We start from the raw sequence: 18,901 nt of genomic DNA on the forward strand, positions 1-18,901 counted from the left end.
GTCTCTTTGGGTGAACAAATATTGTAGACTTTGATGGTCGCTTTTAAGTGTAAATTTTCGTCCTACCAAATAGTGTCTCCAGATCTTTAAAGCTAGCATTACAGCGGCCAATTCTAAATCGTGAGTAGCATAGAGTTCTTCATGAGGTTTTAGCTTTCTGGAAGCATAAGCTATCACTCCCTTATCCTGCATCAATACTGCACCCAGCCCTTGCTTGGATGCATCAGTACATACTGTAAAGTCCTTGCCCATATCAGGGACTCTTAGGATTGGTGCACTGGTGAGTAGTCTTTTAAGTTCAGAGAATGCTTTATTACATTCCTCGGTCCACTCATATTTAACACCTTTATGCTGAAGGGTTGTGATTGGCTTCGCAATTTTGGAGAATCCCTCCACAAATCTCTGGTAATAACCTGCTAAGCCCATAAAGCTTCGTATCTCATGTGCATTTTTCGGTATTGGCCATTCCATGATCGCTTTTACCTTCTCAGGATCTACTGAAATCAGTGTTGCACACATCGCGATAAAATCGCGATAAAATCGAAAAATCGCGATTTTTTAAATTTGCCGATTCAAAGCGCGATTTTTATCGAAAAAATCGCCCATTTTTTTTATAGCGATTTTTTCGATAAAATCGCGATTTTTTCGGTTAAAATCGCGGGGGGCGCGGGCAGCGGGGTTTTATATGGAAAAAACGATTTTTTTTTTATTCATTCAGCAGTCCGCCGCGGAGGAGAAGGAGAAGAAGGGAGGGAGAGGGTTGCCGTCGGTTGTGGGAGCGAATCGAAGCGATTTTAGGAGGAATCCAAGCCAAGATCGCCAATTTGTCCATAAACCAGGTATGTAGATTAATTTTTTTTTGTTTTGGTTCAATAAAAACTTTGTTTTTCATTGTTTTTAAAGAATTTTTGGAAATTTTTCATTGATTTGGGATGGGTTATTTGTTATGACTATGAGAACCAATTTTTGATTTTTATTTTCTCATTTTCTTTAAACATTGTTTATTTTTTTTTATTTTTCATTGTTTTTTGGCATTTGGTTGGGTGACTTGGGTTTAGAAATTGGGATTTTGGAAATAATTAGCTTGTAATTTTGCAAATGCTAAATTGTAATTTGTATTTACTATTATCATTTATGTAATCCTAAATTCCTATTTCCTAATCCTTATTTTTCCATAGGTTTGCAAATTCAAAATTCAAAAACAAACATGCCAAGGAAATTGGATCCTTTCTGGGAATATGGTGACCCTAAAACTCCGAATGATAGACAAAACTTGTATTGCAAGTTGTGTGGAAAGGAAATATTCGGGGGGGTGTACAGGTTGAAGTTCCACCTTGCACAAATCCCTGGACGTGATGTGGGGCCCTGTCTAAAGACAAATGCTGAAATTATCCAAAAAGCCATGAGAGCATTGGGAGAATTAGAGCACACTAGAGACGCCAAAGAAGAACTCAAAAGGCAACTAAAAAGGTCAGTTGAAGGAAGTGGGCCAAGTGGCACAGGTTCTACTGCAGTGTCAGTCAATCCGTTTGCTGCATCATCATATTTTGTTCCTCGAACCACACCTGGTTCACAACCAACTATCGGTTCAATGATGAAAAGAACTGAAAAAGAAAAAGTTGACAAGTTGATGACAAAATTTCTCCTCTGGAGTGATATTCCTTTCAGCATTATAAGGAATAATCCATTTTTCCAACCTACTCTTGATGCTGTTGCCAGTGTTGGCCCGGGGTACAAACTCCCTTCTCTTCATGATTTCAGAGGCCGGCTTCTTCAAGATGAAAAGCGTGACTGCACCCAAAGATTGGAGGATTTTAGGGCATCATGGGCACAAACAGGATGCACTGTTATGTCAGATGGTTGGACTGACCAAAAGGGGAGAACCCTTATAAACTTCTTGGTTAGTTGTCCCTTGGGGACTATGTTTATCAAATCTGTTGATGCAACTCATCAAATCAAAGATGTAAAAAATTTATGTGATTTGCTGGATGTGTTTATTTTGGAGGTGGGTGCAGAAAATGTTGTCCAAGTCATAACGGACAACGCTGCAAATTATGTTGCTGCTGGTAGAATGCTTATGGACAGGCATCCTACTTTATTTTGGACACCTTGTGCTGCCCATTGTATTGATTTGATGTTAGAGGACATAGGGAAAATTCCCTTTGTCAAAGAGGCTGTTGACTCATCAAAAACCATCACAAAATTTATTTACAATCACACATCTGTGCTTAGCTTGATGAGAAAATGCACCAACAACAAAGAGTTGGTGCGCCCCGCCATTACACGGTTTGCGACGAGTTTCATATCTCTTCAATCCCTCTTGAATTCTATGTGGGATTTGAAGAGAATGTTTGTTTCAGAGGAGTGGCGTTCTTCGCCAATGAGCCGCAAACCAGAAGGAGAGGCCGTCTGCAGACTTGTTTCATACCAAGAAGACTTCTGGGCGGGAGTGCAGGAGGTGTGCGCTGTCACTGAACCTTTGGTAAAGGTTCTTCGGTTGGTAGATGGTGAGAAGCCCGCAATGGGCTATTTGTATGAAGCCATGGACAGGGCCAAAGAAGCCATTCGGTCCTACTATGATGACAAGGGAGATGATGGGTTCCAGAGACAACTCCTTCTATGGAAGGTCATTGATGAGCGATGGAACAACACACTCCATCGTCCCATTCATGCTGCTGGGCTTTTCCTGAACCCTGCATTTTCTTATGCATGTGGGTTTAATTTTGATGTTGAGGTCGTGGAAGGATTATTAACCTGTGTCCAGAAGATGGTGAGATCTTCAGAAGAACGTATGGAGATCTCTAGACAAATTGAGCAATATAAGTTGTCAGGTGGCTTATTTGGCTTTGATATGGCTGTCATTGATAGGACGGTTAAAATGCCAGGTATTTTTTAGTTTGTAGTATGTACTTTGTAACTTTGTTTCAAATTTCATTGTTTCTTCAAATTCCATTTTTTTCTTATGTTTATTTAAAATTTTATTTGTAATTTTGTTGTAGACGCATGGTGGAAGATGTATGGTGGCAGAGTACCCCTTTTGCAAAATCTTGCCATACGCATCCTCAGCCAAACATGCAGCTCCTCGGGATGTGAGCGCAATTGGAGTGTATTTGAAAAAATACACAACAAGAAGCGCAATAGGTTAACACTTAAACATTTAAAATATTGCAAATTTCCAAATAAATTTTTGAATTCATTAAAGTTTTAAACAATATTTTTTTTATAATATTAATTATTAATTATTAATTTATTATTTCATGAACTTTGTACAGGTTGGAGTCCCATAGACTTAATGACATGGTCTATGTCTACTACAATCTTCGATTGTGGGTGAAACAACTAGAGAAGACACCTGATACGGAAGCCATCTCATTGGATGGGATTGACACCACTGCTGAATGGAGGGTTGAGACCGAGAGGCCTCTCATGGATCCCACTGAGGATTGGTTAGTGCAGGATGAGGGGGAGGAGGAGGGGGAGGAGGAGGAGGAGGAGGAGCAGGAGCAGGAGCAGGAGGAGGAGGAGTTGGAGGAGCAGGAGGAGGAGGTGACACCGCCTACCCGGGCTACCACTACCACCAGTAGAGGACGTGGTCTCCGTCCACCTCAGCCTCCTATAGCTGCTACTACTAGTTCTTCAGCTTCTAGAGCACGTCAGACTCCACTGCCATTTCCACCACCACAGGCACCAGCTTCTACATCTAGAGGGAAAGAGAAAGTTGTGCCATTCTCTCGCAAGAGGGGCAGAGGAAATCAATAGGATTAGACTTTCATTTTATTGTATATGACATTATGACATGATGAGATACATTATCATATTTTTTGTTGATATTTTGAGGCTGAGTTGGACTTGGGACTCAGGACTTACTATTCAGGACATGATTCAATGTTATGTGTGATTTTAGCGCTAGAAATGATATTAAACATCTTATATATTAGTTTTTTATCATATTTATGTGTCAATGTATTTATTTTATGTTGTAGATGGTTTAGATATTAAAAAAATTGAAAAAAAATGAATATTTTTGTGCCAAACGATTTTTTCCCGCTTTTTTCCGATTTTTTCCCGATTTTAACGATTTTTTCCGCTTTTTTCCCGGCGCCGATTAAATCCCGATCGCGATGTGTGCAACACTGGTTACTACTCAACTCTTGCTTCAGAGATGAAGGTCCTAAAGCTCAAGTAAGACCCTAGGGGCACTAAAGAGAGCTACCCAATATCACTGTGGTATATCTCAACTCACTTTTGGCCAGTTCTTCTCCAGCACAAGGGGGGAATCCCTAAGGGTACTATGACTTTGCACAGGGTCTAAAATGTTAGGATTGTAAAGGCTACAATGAAATCTAGTTTATTTCAGATTTATCTAAACAAATAATTATGCAAGCAAATGACAATACAATGAGGGTTTCCTAGGATCAAGATTCAAAATAAATCTGATTTCAATCGTAATTTTTAGATTTATATAATGGAAATCAAGCCTAAAAAAAAAACAGCAGAATGAAATGCTTTTAGGCTTGTTTGGAAATCTGGTTTTGAGTGATTCTAACCAGTGTTGATAATATCGGTATCGGGAAAATATCGGCGAGGGTCCAGAAAATATCTTATCGGCAATATCGGCAAAAATATCGGCAAAATATCGGCAAATATCGGCAAGCATAAAAAATGCATAATATATTCATTTTTTTTTTTTTTCAGATTTTTAAACATATAAAGCAATAACAACATGAAATAAACACATTGGCACATAAATATGAAGAAAACACTGATATATATGATGTCAAATAGAAATGATACATCAAAGGCGATACCAAATCCTGCTGATCCCTGATAATTGTCCATTCAAGGACTCAAATGTGGAGAACCAATACAAAATAACATCACATATATAAAAGTATCTCATCATCATGAGTTATATGTAGCACAACAAATAAAACTAGCAGCTATCTATCTGAAATCACTGCCCTCTCCCCCTTTTACGGAAAAACATGACGGGTTGTTTTCCAGGCCTGCCCCTAGTAGTAGGAGGCCCTGACCCCTCTGCGCCTAATGTCAAATAATGAGTGCTAGGTATGGGGCTATGCTCTCCTATATCTATAGCAGATGGTGTTGACGCTGATGCTCCCGCAGTGTCCTCCTCCTCCTCCTCCTGCTCCTCCTCTGAGTGTTGTTGCTCCTCTAACTCTGAGTCCTCCTCTTGCTGCCCCTTGCTCTAATGGATCATCTGTCACTGGCTCTAACCATGAAGGTGACTCCTCCAAGAGGGGCTCCTCAGACTCCACCCTCCACGAAGACAATACATCAATATTGTCTAAGCTAAGTCACATGACACGAGGACACGAGACACAGAGGACACCTAAATACGAGTATTCAATATGAAACACAACGACCTGGAAACAAGACACGGGGGACACGTTATATATATATATATATATATATATACCAAAATATAATTTTTTATCCATATTAAATTGCAAGTTGCAGCTTATCTAATCAAATTAAAATATAATTACTTCTCAAAGTTCATAGTTCACTTTAAAAAAATAAATAGAATCAAAATTTACTATTTAGGAATTAGAATGTGATATGCTTGGTCTTGATTCTTGAATATTCAATGTTCATTGTTCATGTACAACTTACAAGCACATAAGAAAATAACTAAAGTCTAATCCTATTGATTTCCTCTGCCCCTCTTGCAAGAAAATGCCACAGCTTTCCCTTTCCCTCTAGATGCTGGTGCTGGTGGAGTTGGCAGTGGAGTTTGCTATGCTCTAGAAGCTGAAGAACTAGAAGTAGGAGCTATAGGAGGTAGACCACGTCCTCTACTGGTGCAGGGGTAGCCTGAGCAGGTGGTGTCACCTGGAAACATTACAATCTCCCAATCCTAAAATCCTAAAAAACTGATAAGTCTGCTGCATTTTGAATGAAATCTAAAATTCTACTTTCTCCATATGAAATCCAATGAGGCTGGAACCACTCTCAAACATCCTGAGTCATTTCATGGTAATGTTAAAAATTTAAGTAAAAGGATGAAAATGAAGATTAAGGAGAATGTCACTTTTACTTTAAGAATTTAACATTACCATGAATAGCATATCAATACTAGGGCCTAGAACGCTCAAACCCTCCTTGGCAGCAACCACATAGATCTCCACTTCCTTCTCCAGCAATCAGAAATGAAAATGATATGAAAAAAAACCAAAATCGGATTTTTATAGGCCGTGCAGAAATTTTTTACAGTCACCGGGCGATATTTTCGATTGTCGCGCGATATTTTCCTAAATATCGGCGATATTTCGGAAATCGCGCGATATTTTCAAAAGCCGAAAATATCGCGATATTTTGTCAGCGATATATCGGCTCGCCAAAAATATCGCGATATTTCCGAATATCGCCGATATCTCGGCGATATTATCAACACTGATTCTAACAATATACCAAAAACAGAAACAAAGAAAGGTTTCAAGCGTTTTTTGTTTGGGTGGGAATAGGATTAGTGCCTTGGACAGATTTGGGCATATGTAGTCATCGGTGTTGAATGAAAATAGTGAAGAAACAGATATAGCTGAAGCCACTGATACAGCCTCAGAAGCTCTTGAACCTTTGGTGATGAACAGCACAAATTTTCATCTTTTGCTCTAAAAGAATGTGAAGAGACAGACACAACAGAAGCCACTAATGCAGAACCAGAAGCTGCTGATACTTCTAAATATGAACAGAAAAGTATTTCATCTTCAATGTTGAAAGAAAATTATGAAGAGACAGACATAGCTCAAGCTAGTGATACAGCAGCAGAAGTTATTGAGAACTTTTATAGAAATGAAAATGCAATGGTAGAAAAAGAAACAATGTTTATATATAATGGGCTTTGTATATCCACGTTTTTACGAAATCAAAGAAACAGTAGTGTATATCCTTATATAAGGGGGATGAATTTATTCGTTCATTTCTTCCATCTCGGACGAAGATTTATTTGGCACACGATAATTTGACCGATTGATTTTCAGTGGTTTTAGTTACGAAAGTTTTGGACTTTATGGATAGTAAATAACAATGAAATTATTTGAAAGATATTGAAGTCCCGTGCAGAGACTATGAGTCGAATTCATTTGGATTCGAACAAATTCCTTGCCTCGTCCAGGGCTTGGAGTTGCCCAGCTCGATTCGTGTTCTACTCTTCGTTCGCTGAACCTAAATTTCTCGAGAAAGAGGAGCCAAATACCAAGAAAAGAAAACCACTTTTTTTTTTGACCGGATTTCCGCCATTATCGACAGAATTCATGACAGAAAACTCCCCGCGGAAATTCGCGGCAGACCAAATGCAATCAGAGACTGATTTGATAAATATTGTAGAACGTCGTATATGGAAGTCAAATGGAGGAGGGGCAGTTTCTGCGAGAATGTCGTGGCCATCTATTGTGAGAAATGCAAACGATGGCCGTGGAAATCAAACCGCAGTGCGTGCGATTACTGCGTTAATTCAGAATGACAGCTGTGGGATTTGAACACAGGCCTCTTTGGACCAGAGCCCTAGTTCGTGTATTTACCACGCAAAGCAATTAAATTGAGAGATTATCGTATTGAAAATCGATCTCTGTGGAATTCAAAACCTGACGCACAGGCAATTTAAATGATGCACAGGTCTCGGTCGCAAAATTCACCAAATTTACTTGAAAACGATCATTTATGCTGTGAATCGAAACAATCATCCGGCAATGGATATTGCTTTCACGGAACTATTCTCCCGATAATAAACTACGGCTCTTGGGGTCGAAACTGACTGATATTTTCAGGAACTATTTGTGAAGTTCGAACCTGAGACCTTTAAAATTTGATAAACCCAGTTTGATATAATTGAGTTAATTACATAATCGATGCCACATACAGATTTGTAAGGGCCGTGATGAGAAATTGCAAGAATTTGAGATTTCAGGAGCGTGTTTTTACAGGTGTAGACCAATAAGGTGCCGCAGAGTTTAAAACTAGCTCTGATACCATGTGTAGTGCCCTTGTTTCGAATTACAGCAAACATACAATACTCATAAAATTTGAAAACAATAATGCCTAAAACCGTAATCTGCACCTACCTGAACTGCAAGCTGATTTCCGATTCTGCTACTCAACTGGCGATCCCGCTGCTGGTGATGCCGTGGCTGTTTTGACCCAACTTCGGGATGGCCAATACCACCCAACCAGACAGAGCAACCTGGTTGCTCAATCCAGAAAGCTCTCCACAGAGGCTCTCTGTCCCTCCGTGCCCAGAACTCAGATCACTTAAAGCTCTTCTACTGATAAGTCCCTTCTCCTGGTTTCCTGCTCAATCTATACTTCTCTGGTTTTTCCCCCCCCACTTCAGGTTCAGGCCTCCGCTATTTAATCACTGGCCTGGCGGTGGCCGCCCTCCCACTTGCAGCCACCGCCTCCCACGCATTGATGGCTCTCCGATCTTTCTTACTGTCCTTGGCGCTCAGTAATAAATATTTAGCTGGTTCCACCCACTTTATTAATGAACTGGTATAAATATATAGATTCTTTTTAGGGTCGTTGATATTTACGATCATAACATTTCTTGTGTATGTTATAACATTTTTATAACTGATACTTTGTATAACGTTTTCACTATAATGCTATAAAGTTTTATGTGATATACTTTATAACCTTTAAATTATATAGGGTATAAAGTTAAGTAATATAATTTCATAACATTTAAATTATATATGATATAAAGTATATTTCCTAACATTTAAATTATATATGATATAAAGTTAATTAATATAATTTATAAATTCATATTATAAGGTCTAACCACATACTTTATAAAATTTAATACATAGATATACATTTATAAAGTTTAAGGTCTAAAATTTTATTAATGGGCTGTTACATAAAACTTCAGTGAGCATATTACAATGTTAGCACAACTATGATGATAATCTCAGTACAAGATTACAGTCACTGTCTCGGTATAAATAAGATTATAAAGATCACATTGCTAATCATTGTCTCGACATATCAGATGGAGAAGATACACTCATTGTCTCGGCACAATTGTGATCTCACAAGTAATACACTCTCAGCATACCAAACGCAATCAAGACCTCAGCATAGTGACAGTCATGACCTTGATCATAATCCTAATGAAGACAAGGTCATAATGAAGATTTCAGTGCCTTAATGAAGACATGGAATCAAGATCGTGATGAAGATTTCAATGAAGGAGTAGTCATGGTGCAGCAAGTGGTGCAGTAGTGATGGCCTCAATGATGAAGCAGCAGTGTCGATGATGATCTCAGCAGTAAGAAGAGGATTGGTGTCTTGATCTTGGAGTGGCCTAGTAGGTCAAGGGTCATGGTCTTGGTATTCGTCAATTGGAATCTCTATAAGAAGAATTATGTGCGGGTTTTCCTCTCCAAGAAGGAAAGGTTTTGGCCCTGGCAGTATGCCAACATCTTGTGTCCTTGTCTCTTTGTTTTTCGTAGCTATTTGATGAACTAATGAAGACACACTCTAATAATATCAAAGAAAAGATTGTGCTAATAAGAATAAGTGGAAACACCTCACAAATAGTTATCATGCTAAGAAGAATCACTCTAACTCTAATGTGCCCTAGATTCTTCAACATGGTATTAGAGCTAAGGTGCTGAAGTCAAAGGAAGGGCAGCAAAAGAGACATACAAGTACCAGTCTTCAAGAAGGGCATTAACGCAAGTTGAAGGAATTGAAAGATCAATCTACAATAGCAGTGTACAATAGCAAAGGATTTTTGTCTATACAATCTAAAAGACAGTCTACAACAGCAAGAGTTTTTATGCTCACAAGTCAACATCAAAAGGCCATCAAGACCCTTTTAAAAATTGTCTATAAAGCAAGACCTCACCTTGGAACAGGTTGACACTATGGAAGCAGTCTTGATCTACACTACAAAAGAAAGCAATGTCATCTCCAAGGTTATGAAATCAAGCAAGAATCATCTCCTTGCCCTAGAAGAAGACCATCCGAGGAAGCAGCAAATCATCCTCATCAAAAGGGAGCAACCTTGTCTATTGAAAGGCTTTCTCACTTAAAAAAAAAAGAAGATCATCCAAGAAAAAGCCCTCATACATCTCCTTCATCAACATGATCTAGGTGAAGAGTTCATCTTCACATGACAAGTAAGTATCTTTTCATTCCATAATTAAGTTTGGTTAAATGATTTCATGATTGCAAGGACATCTATAGGTTGGATGGGTCATCAAGATTCCTTGCATGAAGAAGGAGGATAGTCATAGTCCTCTAAGAAGTTGAATTCATTAAACATATCAATAGGTCTCCTCTAAATTTATGGAAAGCGATTATTATGAAAGATCCCCTCACATAGCAATATTGGAGACATCAAAGTGATGTAGATGATAAACTCATTCTCTAAAGATGCAATGAAGAAGGTCACATGAAATCTGATCTACATGAAAGTAAAGGGTATCAAAGGATGTAGGATATCTTCCATCTACAAGACCTAGAAAGGAAGATAACCATAATGCACTAACAGATAATCAAGGTAACAAATATCCATGGGATAAGAAGGTTACCTCATTCGACAACTTATGGTCTATATGCTAAATAGAGAAAGACAAGTTGATGGCAAAAGTATTGAAGGGTAAAGGACTAAATCATGTGCAGAAAGAAAAGGGAAGTTTGGTCCTCAAACAAGGCAGAATAGGTATAGCTAAAATTATGGAAGCTCATATCACCAGATAGATGGAGGAAGCTAAAGAAAAGGGCCAAGGAAAGAGGGAGTAACAGATCTCTGTGATTAGGATAGTATCCCTCACGAAAGGGTCCTATCATAAGCTTTTGCTATAAGATATGGCAATGATAATAAGATGCATCTTGGCATCATGGAAGCATTAGAAACAAGAGCTCGTGACATCACCATAGGGATCATGAAGGAAAAAATCCATGGCAGACAAACATGTAGGATATAGCTCTTGAGCATCTTAGTGGACATTGCAGGAAAGGAAGAAGTCATCTAGGACAAGGCTCATCATACATCAAGTCAAAAAGGAAACATTTGCCAGATGGGGATATATAAAGATCCTCAAGATTCTCTGATAGAATCCTCATTGAAGGGTTCACTAATCTAGAGGAGAAGCAAGTGTTTCATTAAGAACTCCAACTTATGGAATTCATAGATGATGTTATGGTGACATAAGAAAAGAAGCAGATCAAGGGGTTGAAGACACTTCAATCAAGGAAGTTGTTGAAAGAAGCCTAGATGACCTAGAGATGAAATAAGGTATGTATGCTTGTGTTTGAATTTATAGTGTCATGTCATATGGTTGCAGGTAACATGGATGATTACTTCTAGCTTAAGAAGCATGATCAAGAGAAACAGGATCTCCTCCTCTGAAAGGATGCAGGAAGGCATAAAAGTCACACTAGATGAAATCAACATAATATGTGAAGTATGAGGACGTTGACTACAAATAAAAAACTCTGATTGAAGGCTCCTGGGAATGGAACGTGTGAGGAAGGAAGAGATTGTGAGATATGCAACCATGATGAAGGCAATCAACATCCAAAAGACCAAGAAGATTTGACTAGGAAATCTCCCGGAAAGATATGAAGACTCTGATGAAAGTCTGAAAAAGATGAAGACCCTTCACAATGGATATCTTTGGGAGATGTGTCAACATGAATGCAATATATTGATACCTACAGAAAGATGTCATGATGAAGAGGCACTTAGTAAGGTACGATTTGATTTAATGATATATTTGATTTCTTGAATAATATCTGGATAAGTTGATGCAGGGCTACTTACAAGTACAACTAGCATTCAAGTGAAGAATGGAAGAAGCATGATGAGAAAGAAGTAGTCATATGACGAAGGTTCCAGATATGAAGAAGGCCACTTTCCATGAAGAAAGGAATGACATAACGAACTAAGGAGAAAAGTGATCAATGATTGTTGCCCTACGAGAAAGAAGCTCAAATAACTTTCATGACATCAAGGAGACAAGTTGATCAAGCAACTAAAGGACCCACGAAGAAGAAGTTGTTGATGTACAAAAGAGTCCCTAGCTAAGAGGGAACTCTAACAGGTCCCTGATCAAGAGGGAACTTGGATTAGATCACCCCTGATTAAAAAGGGGTGACAGTTGTGTTTTTCTATCTCATGTGTCATGCACTAGACGAGCACTAACATCCGTAAGTCTAGGTGAAGGGCATGAATGGAAAAGTAGACACATGATAGACACAACATTCTTGTCTTCACCTTGGAAGAAAGAATGGAGGATTGGGTAATCATCTGGCATCTGATGCTCTTTGAGGATGTGTAGGGCATTCAAGACAAGAGTAGGCAAGAGGACCGATATTCTTTGAGGGTTGCGAACCCAAGATGAGAATAGTCCTAGAAGGTCATACTCAATGAACACCGGGGTGGGTATGTACCTTGAGAGACAATGATGAAGGTGTCTATAGTAATTGGTCTTGCCAACATTGTGCTCTAATCTGATGAGAGATAGAGTTGTTAGTCAAGGCCTTGTTGGGGAAACAATGTTGGTTACTATGATGCTATAACAGAGGTTACCAATCTGATTCTTCTTATGAGAAATTCTTCAGATTGAGAATGACCAAGTACCATTATAAATACCTCCCTAGTTAAGAGGGAGTGTTGAAGAAAGTGTAACTAGGTTCGGTATTTACAAATGTAATTTTGATCTTTGTACTTTTCAAGAAAAAGAAACATTATTTTTGTAAATTGTAAGAATGAGTTTCTTGCTCATTCCATAGGTCTAGGAAAGTCAAAGAGTCAAAGTCATATATAAGGAGCTCTTCTTGAGCCTTCATGTAATGTATATGGGTCAACCAAATGTCTAAGAACAACCCTCCAGGACCAGCACAATCCTCTTAAAGACAAGAAAGCAAAACAATGAAACACACAGTCGCGTCAGCCAGCAAAATGAATTTGAAGTCATGTCGGCTTGCAAAGGAGACACATCAGTTCACTTGGTAATGTCGGCTTATTTATGGAGACAGAACCACTATATATACCCCGTTGGGGTCACCACAGGAAAGACAATTTTCGGATACCTCTGCAACTTCGAATGGTGCAAGAATCTCGGTCAACCACAAGAGTACAAACACTTCGGATAAGTAACTCGGATTCTCTCGGATGGGTATAGAGATCTAATCCGCATTACAGGAGGACATTGTCTCGCGGTAAAACTTCAGTGAGCAGATTACAGTGTCAACACAACTATGATGATAATCTCAGTACAGGATTACAGTCATTGTCTCAGTATAAATAAGATGATAAATATCACATTGCTAATCATTGTCTCAACATATTAGATGGAGAAGATACACTCACTTTTTCGGCACAATTGTGATCTCACACGTAATATACTCTCAGCATACTAAACACAGTCAAGACCTCAGCATAATGACAGTCATGATCTCGATCATAATCCTAATGAAGACAAGGTCATAATGAAGATTTCAATGCATTAATGAAGACATGGAATCAAGGTCATGATGAAGATCTCAATGAAGGAGTAGTCATGGTGCAGCAAGTGGTGCAGTAGTGATGGCCTCAATGATGAAGCAGCAGTGTCGATGATGACCTCAGCAGTAAGAAGAGGATTGGTGTCTTGATCTTGGAGTGGCCTAGTAGGTCAAGGGCCATGGTCTTGGTATTCGTCAAGTGGAATCTCTATAAGAAGAATTATGTGCGAGTTTTCCTCTCCAAGAGGGAGATGTTTTGGCCCTAGCAGAATGCCAACATCTTGTGTTCTTGTCTCTTTGTTTTTGGTAGCTATTTGATGAACTAATGAAGACACACTCTAATAATATCAAAGAGAAGATTGTGCTAATAAGAATAAGTTGAAACACCTCACAAATAGTTATCATGCTAAGAAGAATCACTCTAACTCTAATGTGCCCTAGATTCTTCAACACGAACCACCCCCTAGGTATTCTTTCAAGCATTTTTGACACCAACAACACTCATTTTGCTTATAGAAATCAAACTTTTGGCCAATCCTGGGATGTGCATATAACCAGGCTGTGTTCTAATCCTTCCATCCATGAGCTTCAACTTGACTTTTCTTCATCCTATGATTATGGCTAGCGAGTCATCTCCTTGGAAAACATCACCACCATCGTACCCCTTTCATTCTTGCAAAACCACTCCCCGTGAGTTATATGAAAAGATGCACTTAAGTCGACTAGCCATGCCTCATGATCTATGTGTGTGCTTGAAGAAGCCAAGTACATATCCCCTCCATCTCAGGAGGTTTTTGCTTCTATAAAAGGAGCATCATCAAATCCCTCCCCTTTCTCGACACTTTAGGATCTACAGTATTTCTTGTAATGCCCTTTTTTTCCACATTTCCAACATACCTTTACAAATTTTCCTACATATTAGATCTTCCTCTAGATTTAGATCTCCCACTTGAGGAATTTTTATTTCTATTCCAAGAGAGTCCTTTCACAGATAAGGCATCTACATTCTGACTTTCCATGCTTTTCCATCTTATCTCCTTAGATAACAAGGATTAAACTATTTCATCGAAACTTAAAGTAGTTGCATTACTACCTATTGCAACAACCAAACTATCCCACGAATCTCGTTAAGAACACAACAAATTGATACACTTATCTTCATGAAATCTTAATATCAATAAATAATACCTAACTTACCAGAGTATTGAAGGCATTCAAATGCTCTATCATTGAGTCCCCATCCTTCATTCTCAAATTAGACAACTTCTTCTGTAGAACAATTTGCTCTCTAAGGACATAGATTGATACAAAGCCCCTAACTTATTCCATAATGTCTTTGCTATAGCTTTCCCTGTAGCATTCAGTAATACTGAATCTAAGAGACACAATTGTATTGTGCTCTTTGCCTTCTAATCCAACTTGGTCCACTCTTTTGTCAACATACTTGTAGGTGCAACTCTTGGATCCATAGCAATCCAATAACCTTTTTCAACCAATAGATCTTTTATTTTCAGCTTCCACAACTCAAAAATTTTCCCATTGAATTTCTCGATTTTTATCATTGAACCGCTCGCCATTTCTATTCAGCAAAAGAACTGATACCACATATCTCCCATTGTAACAAGGTTTTCCACAGGATCAAGCCAAACCCCCTGGCCACAAAGGCATCTCATTGAAGCTAAACTACTCTTGTACTATTACCCACCACCAGTGGGTGACAGCCATAGGAGAATTCTTCTCCTAGATATGTCTTCTACCGGCAACCAGCAGCCACTAAATAGCTCGATGTGCCATGTTTCTCTGCCTCCTGAGCCAACCATTATGTGCCCTCACCCATATGTTATGATCATATGTTTGAAGGTGGGCCTTCCAACTCGAAGCTATGGCTTTTCATTATGTAATTGGGTATTTTTTCTTGTTTATCAAGGACACTTTTGGACATGGATTAGTGGGGGAATTCAGCAGAAAGAATGAGCTTGGTCTGTACTCTTGTTCCTTTGTCCCAACTTGGTGGTTAGTCTTGTATCCTAGTCCCGTGGAATCTCCTTTATTGGCTACTAGCTTTAGGAGTGGCACTATACTGGAAACCCTGATTTTGGTTGCATGGTCCCGCTTCCCGACACCATATATATCACTCCTCTCTGCTCGTTATAACCCGCTTTCACATATTTCCCATTCGGGTCCACATTTGTCCATTGGGTCCACAACGAGTTGACCTCCCCCTCCCCTTGTCCACACTTTGCGTCGCGCCTGGAACAATGCCCTAGAGGTTGATGTAGCTAAAAAGAGAGTTAAAAGCATAATTTGGCCACTTACAACGGGAAATGTAACATAAAATGCAAAAGATGGCAAGACATAAGAATTTAGCACATGGGCAAAAGCTAAACATGAGCTCTACCCCTTATCATTATGGCCATCACCCTGGTTCCTAGGGCCCCTATGTGAGCCCCCTACATCATTAAGGAACCCATGATTGTCCCAACCCCTAGTGGGTGATGAACTGCCCAACCTTAAGGGGGTATTCACTGCTTTATCATATGCATCATGCTCTCATTCCCTGGAGCCCCGAGCAGTTAAAAGAAATAAAAATCAATAAAAGGCAAAAGGCATATGAAGAAGGGTGGAAAAACAAAGGTCGAGGTAACTCATGTACCACGATTGCTCCCTCCTACATCTATACACCCATGTGTGGGCTTCCCTCATTATAGCTACCCTTGTACCATGGCATGTGGCTTGGAGCCTTGGAACATTGATTGCCATGCCATGTGATCCTTCAGCGCCACATTATTCTTGTTCGTGCCCCAATTATGCAGGGATGATGATGCACTTGGACCACATTGCCCAACCGGCCACATACTTGCACCAGACACTTAGCAGTTGATCTAGGGCCCAAATGGGGTTGTTTCTCACTCGGGGAGACAAGGGAGGGTTTGTATCATCATTCTAGCCCTTATTGATGGAGCATTGATTTATATGATCTAGTTGGAGACCCATGAGACCATTCATTGTGCCCCACAGCCACTTGGGAGCACCATGTTGAAGAATGTAACTAGTTTCGTTCTTCATAATTACATTTGAGTCATGATGTAATGTATTTGTCAAAAGAAAGAAAAGGAAATATTATTGTAAAAGGAAATTGACTTATTAAAGCATGGGTTTCATGGTTGGGTCAAAGGTCAATAGGTCAAAAGCACCCATTGAGTGCTCTAGGGATTATGTCTTGGATCAAAGTCCAAGTCAATATATTCTAGACCCTTCTTAGGCTAGAAAGAATTATTATTTTGATCATGTAAACCCCTTTCTCCTTTAAGTCGGCCTCCAACACATCAAAGACATCAAGTCGGCTTCAAGCATATAATGTCGACCTCAAATGAACAGACTCCAACCATTATAATATAGCAAATGAAGTCGACCTATTTGGCATCACTTGTTCTGCAATTCAACATATCAAGAAAAGGGTGCAAAGTCTAAGGAAATAGTGGAAAAGGTCAAGCGAATAAATGAGAGAGAAAGTCTAGCAAAAGTACAGTAGTTTCTGCCACACGTGTAAAGGATAAATGACTAAGTTGCAGGAGCCAAAGTTTCAGGACATACTTCAGATATTGCAGGACTGAAATTCAGGCTCAGCTTCAGGAGTACTGAAAGGGCCAAGATATTGAAGAGCTGATCTTGACTATGGAAATTTGACTACAGTTTAACTTGGTTATAAAGGCTGACTTGGTGGAGTAAAGGAGGTCATTTGCCTTGGTCTTGAGTCCTAGTTGTCTCAATTGGATCTGAATCTACTAGCGGAAGAGTTTGACTGGGTTTTGCCTTTCATAAGGGTTTTGCCCTCGCTGAGTGGCTACATCTAGTGTTCATTGTGTATGATATTCATGTTTTTGGCATTTATTTGATGATATGAACACTAATATAAACAACCTAAGACAAATATAATATCACAAGTAAATGTCAAGTAAGAGAAATTAAGAATAAATGTTGCCCTAATGGATTTCTCAACATGGTATCAGAGCTAGGGAAAGTGGTCTAAAGGCAGCAAGAGAAGGATCACATTTTGAAATATAAAGAATCTACTTGTATCTTTCCTCAAGGTTGAATTTCTAAAGAAAAATTAGAGCTCCAAAAGAACATTGTTCTGAGCATACCTTCAAACCTTTACCTTTGTAATAAGACCACAGACCTGAGAAAAAAATAACAAAGAAAGTTGAAGTATATAGAAGCACTGGTTCTAAGGACCAAGAGGCTAGACTAATAGACCTTTCAAGACCAAGTCCCATGATGAAAGGATCAAAGTCCTCAGCTTAGAAACTATGATCTAAAATCTCTCCAAAAAGTCTGAAATTTTGTGAAATCTCAAAAATCTAAATGGACAGAACTGCAATCACTTTATAAAAACCAAGACCTCTGTAAAATAGGACGAGGATCTGTGCAAGTATCATGTAAGAAAGCCGAGGTTCTGAATCATCTTAAAAAAATTGTATGGTTCTATAATGTATTTAAAGACATAGTAGCCACCATAAGAACTACAGTGATCACTAAAAGGATATCTGTAGACGTTTATAAAAGTACAGCTCCATAATCCAGCGAAGGGAAGAACCTATATAGAGGCCATGGATATCTGTTCTAAAAAGAAATGTCTCCCAGAAAGAAGCATCCATCAATCTTGCAATATGTTGAAGAAGACATGTATGCATAGTTTATCGCTAAGCAAGCAGGAAGCAGTCATGTAGCAGCTCATTCTTGAAAAGCATCGAGCATTTTTTAACATCCAACTCAGGTAAGTATTACCTTTTGTGTTTTTAGTCATCTAACATTATATCTTCAGAAAAGGCAACAGGCTCTATGGAACATTAATCTTTCAATCAGAAAAATCTATGAGGTACGTATAGCATATTCATTGGTTATGAATCTATCATGATATATTTTAGGGCTTAGTTATATGGATGGCAAGATTTCAATGTGATTGTATACCCTAGATAGTACAAATAACCTCTCTCGTTTGTTTTCTCTTAGAAAGCTTATCTCATAAAATCTAAGGTTTATAAGTAGTACAAGGTATATGGCAAAACCTTGAACAAAATTGAATTATGTTCATAAGTTTCCAGATAATATTGAGGTACATAAAGCAATAATGATCTAATGCAAAAAGAAGCCCCTCTCACAAAAAATAAGTATTCAACTTTGATTTCTTCATTATTGCTTGACTATTTTCCTTGGAAGAAGAATCTGCAGGTAGACTCTAAAGATTGAGAGGCAACTTGCAACAAATATAATGGATTCAAAAGAAGAAAGAAGCTTTGTCGCAAAAACAACCTTTCAATAAAGAAACCCTATAAGGTTTGTAAAAGAAGCAACTCTAGGTATGTTTCAGTCCACCAAACTTATAAATAATCTTCTTCATTATAAGGTACATTCATTT

At 38.7% G+C, this 18,901-nt stretch overlaps 1 protein-coding gene across 1 annotated transcript; it reads left to right on the forward strand.

The window, feature by feature from the left end:
- Positions 1 to 652: 652 nt before the first annotated feature.
- On the forward strand, positions 653 to 3,490 carry LOC149228746 (uncharacterized). Its single transcript, XM_089375724.1, has 2 exons — positions 653 to 3,141; positions 3,273 to 3,490. The coding sequence occupies exon 1, from the start codon at positions 1,208 to 1,210 to the stop codon at positions 2,894 to 2,896; it is 1,689 nt and encodes a 562-aa protein (XP_089231850.1). The 5' UTR covers positions 653 to 1,207; the 3' UTR covers positions 2,897 to 3,141; positions 3,273 to 3,490.
- Positions 3,491 to 18,901: the final 15,411 nt, after the last annotated feature.

Source organism: Pinus tabuliformis, chromosome J (genome assembly GCF_031772625.1).
Source record: "Pinus tabuliformis cultivar Carrire ecotype Pingquan chromosome J, CPIR1, whole genome shotgun sequence".
In the NCBI taxonomy this organism is placed as follows: Eukaryota; Viridiplantae; Streptophyta; class Pinopsida; order Pinales; family Pinaceae; genus Pinus; species Pinus tabuliformis.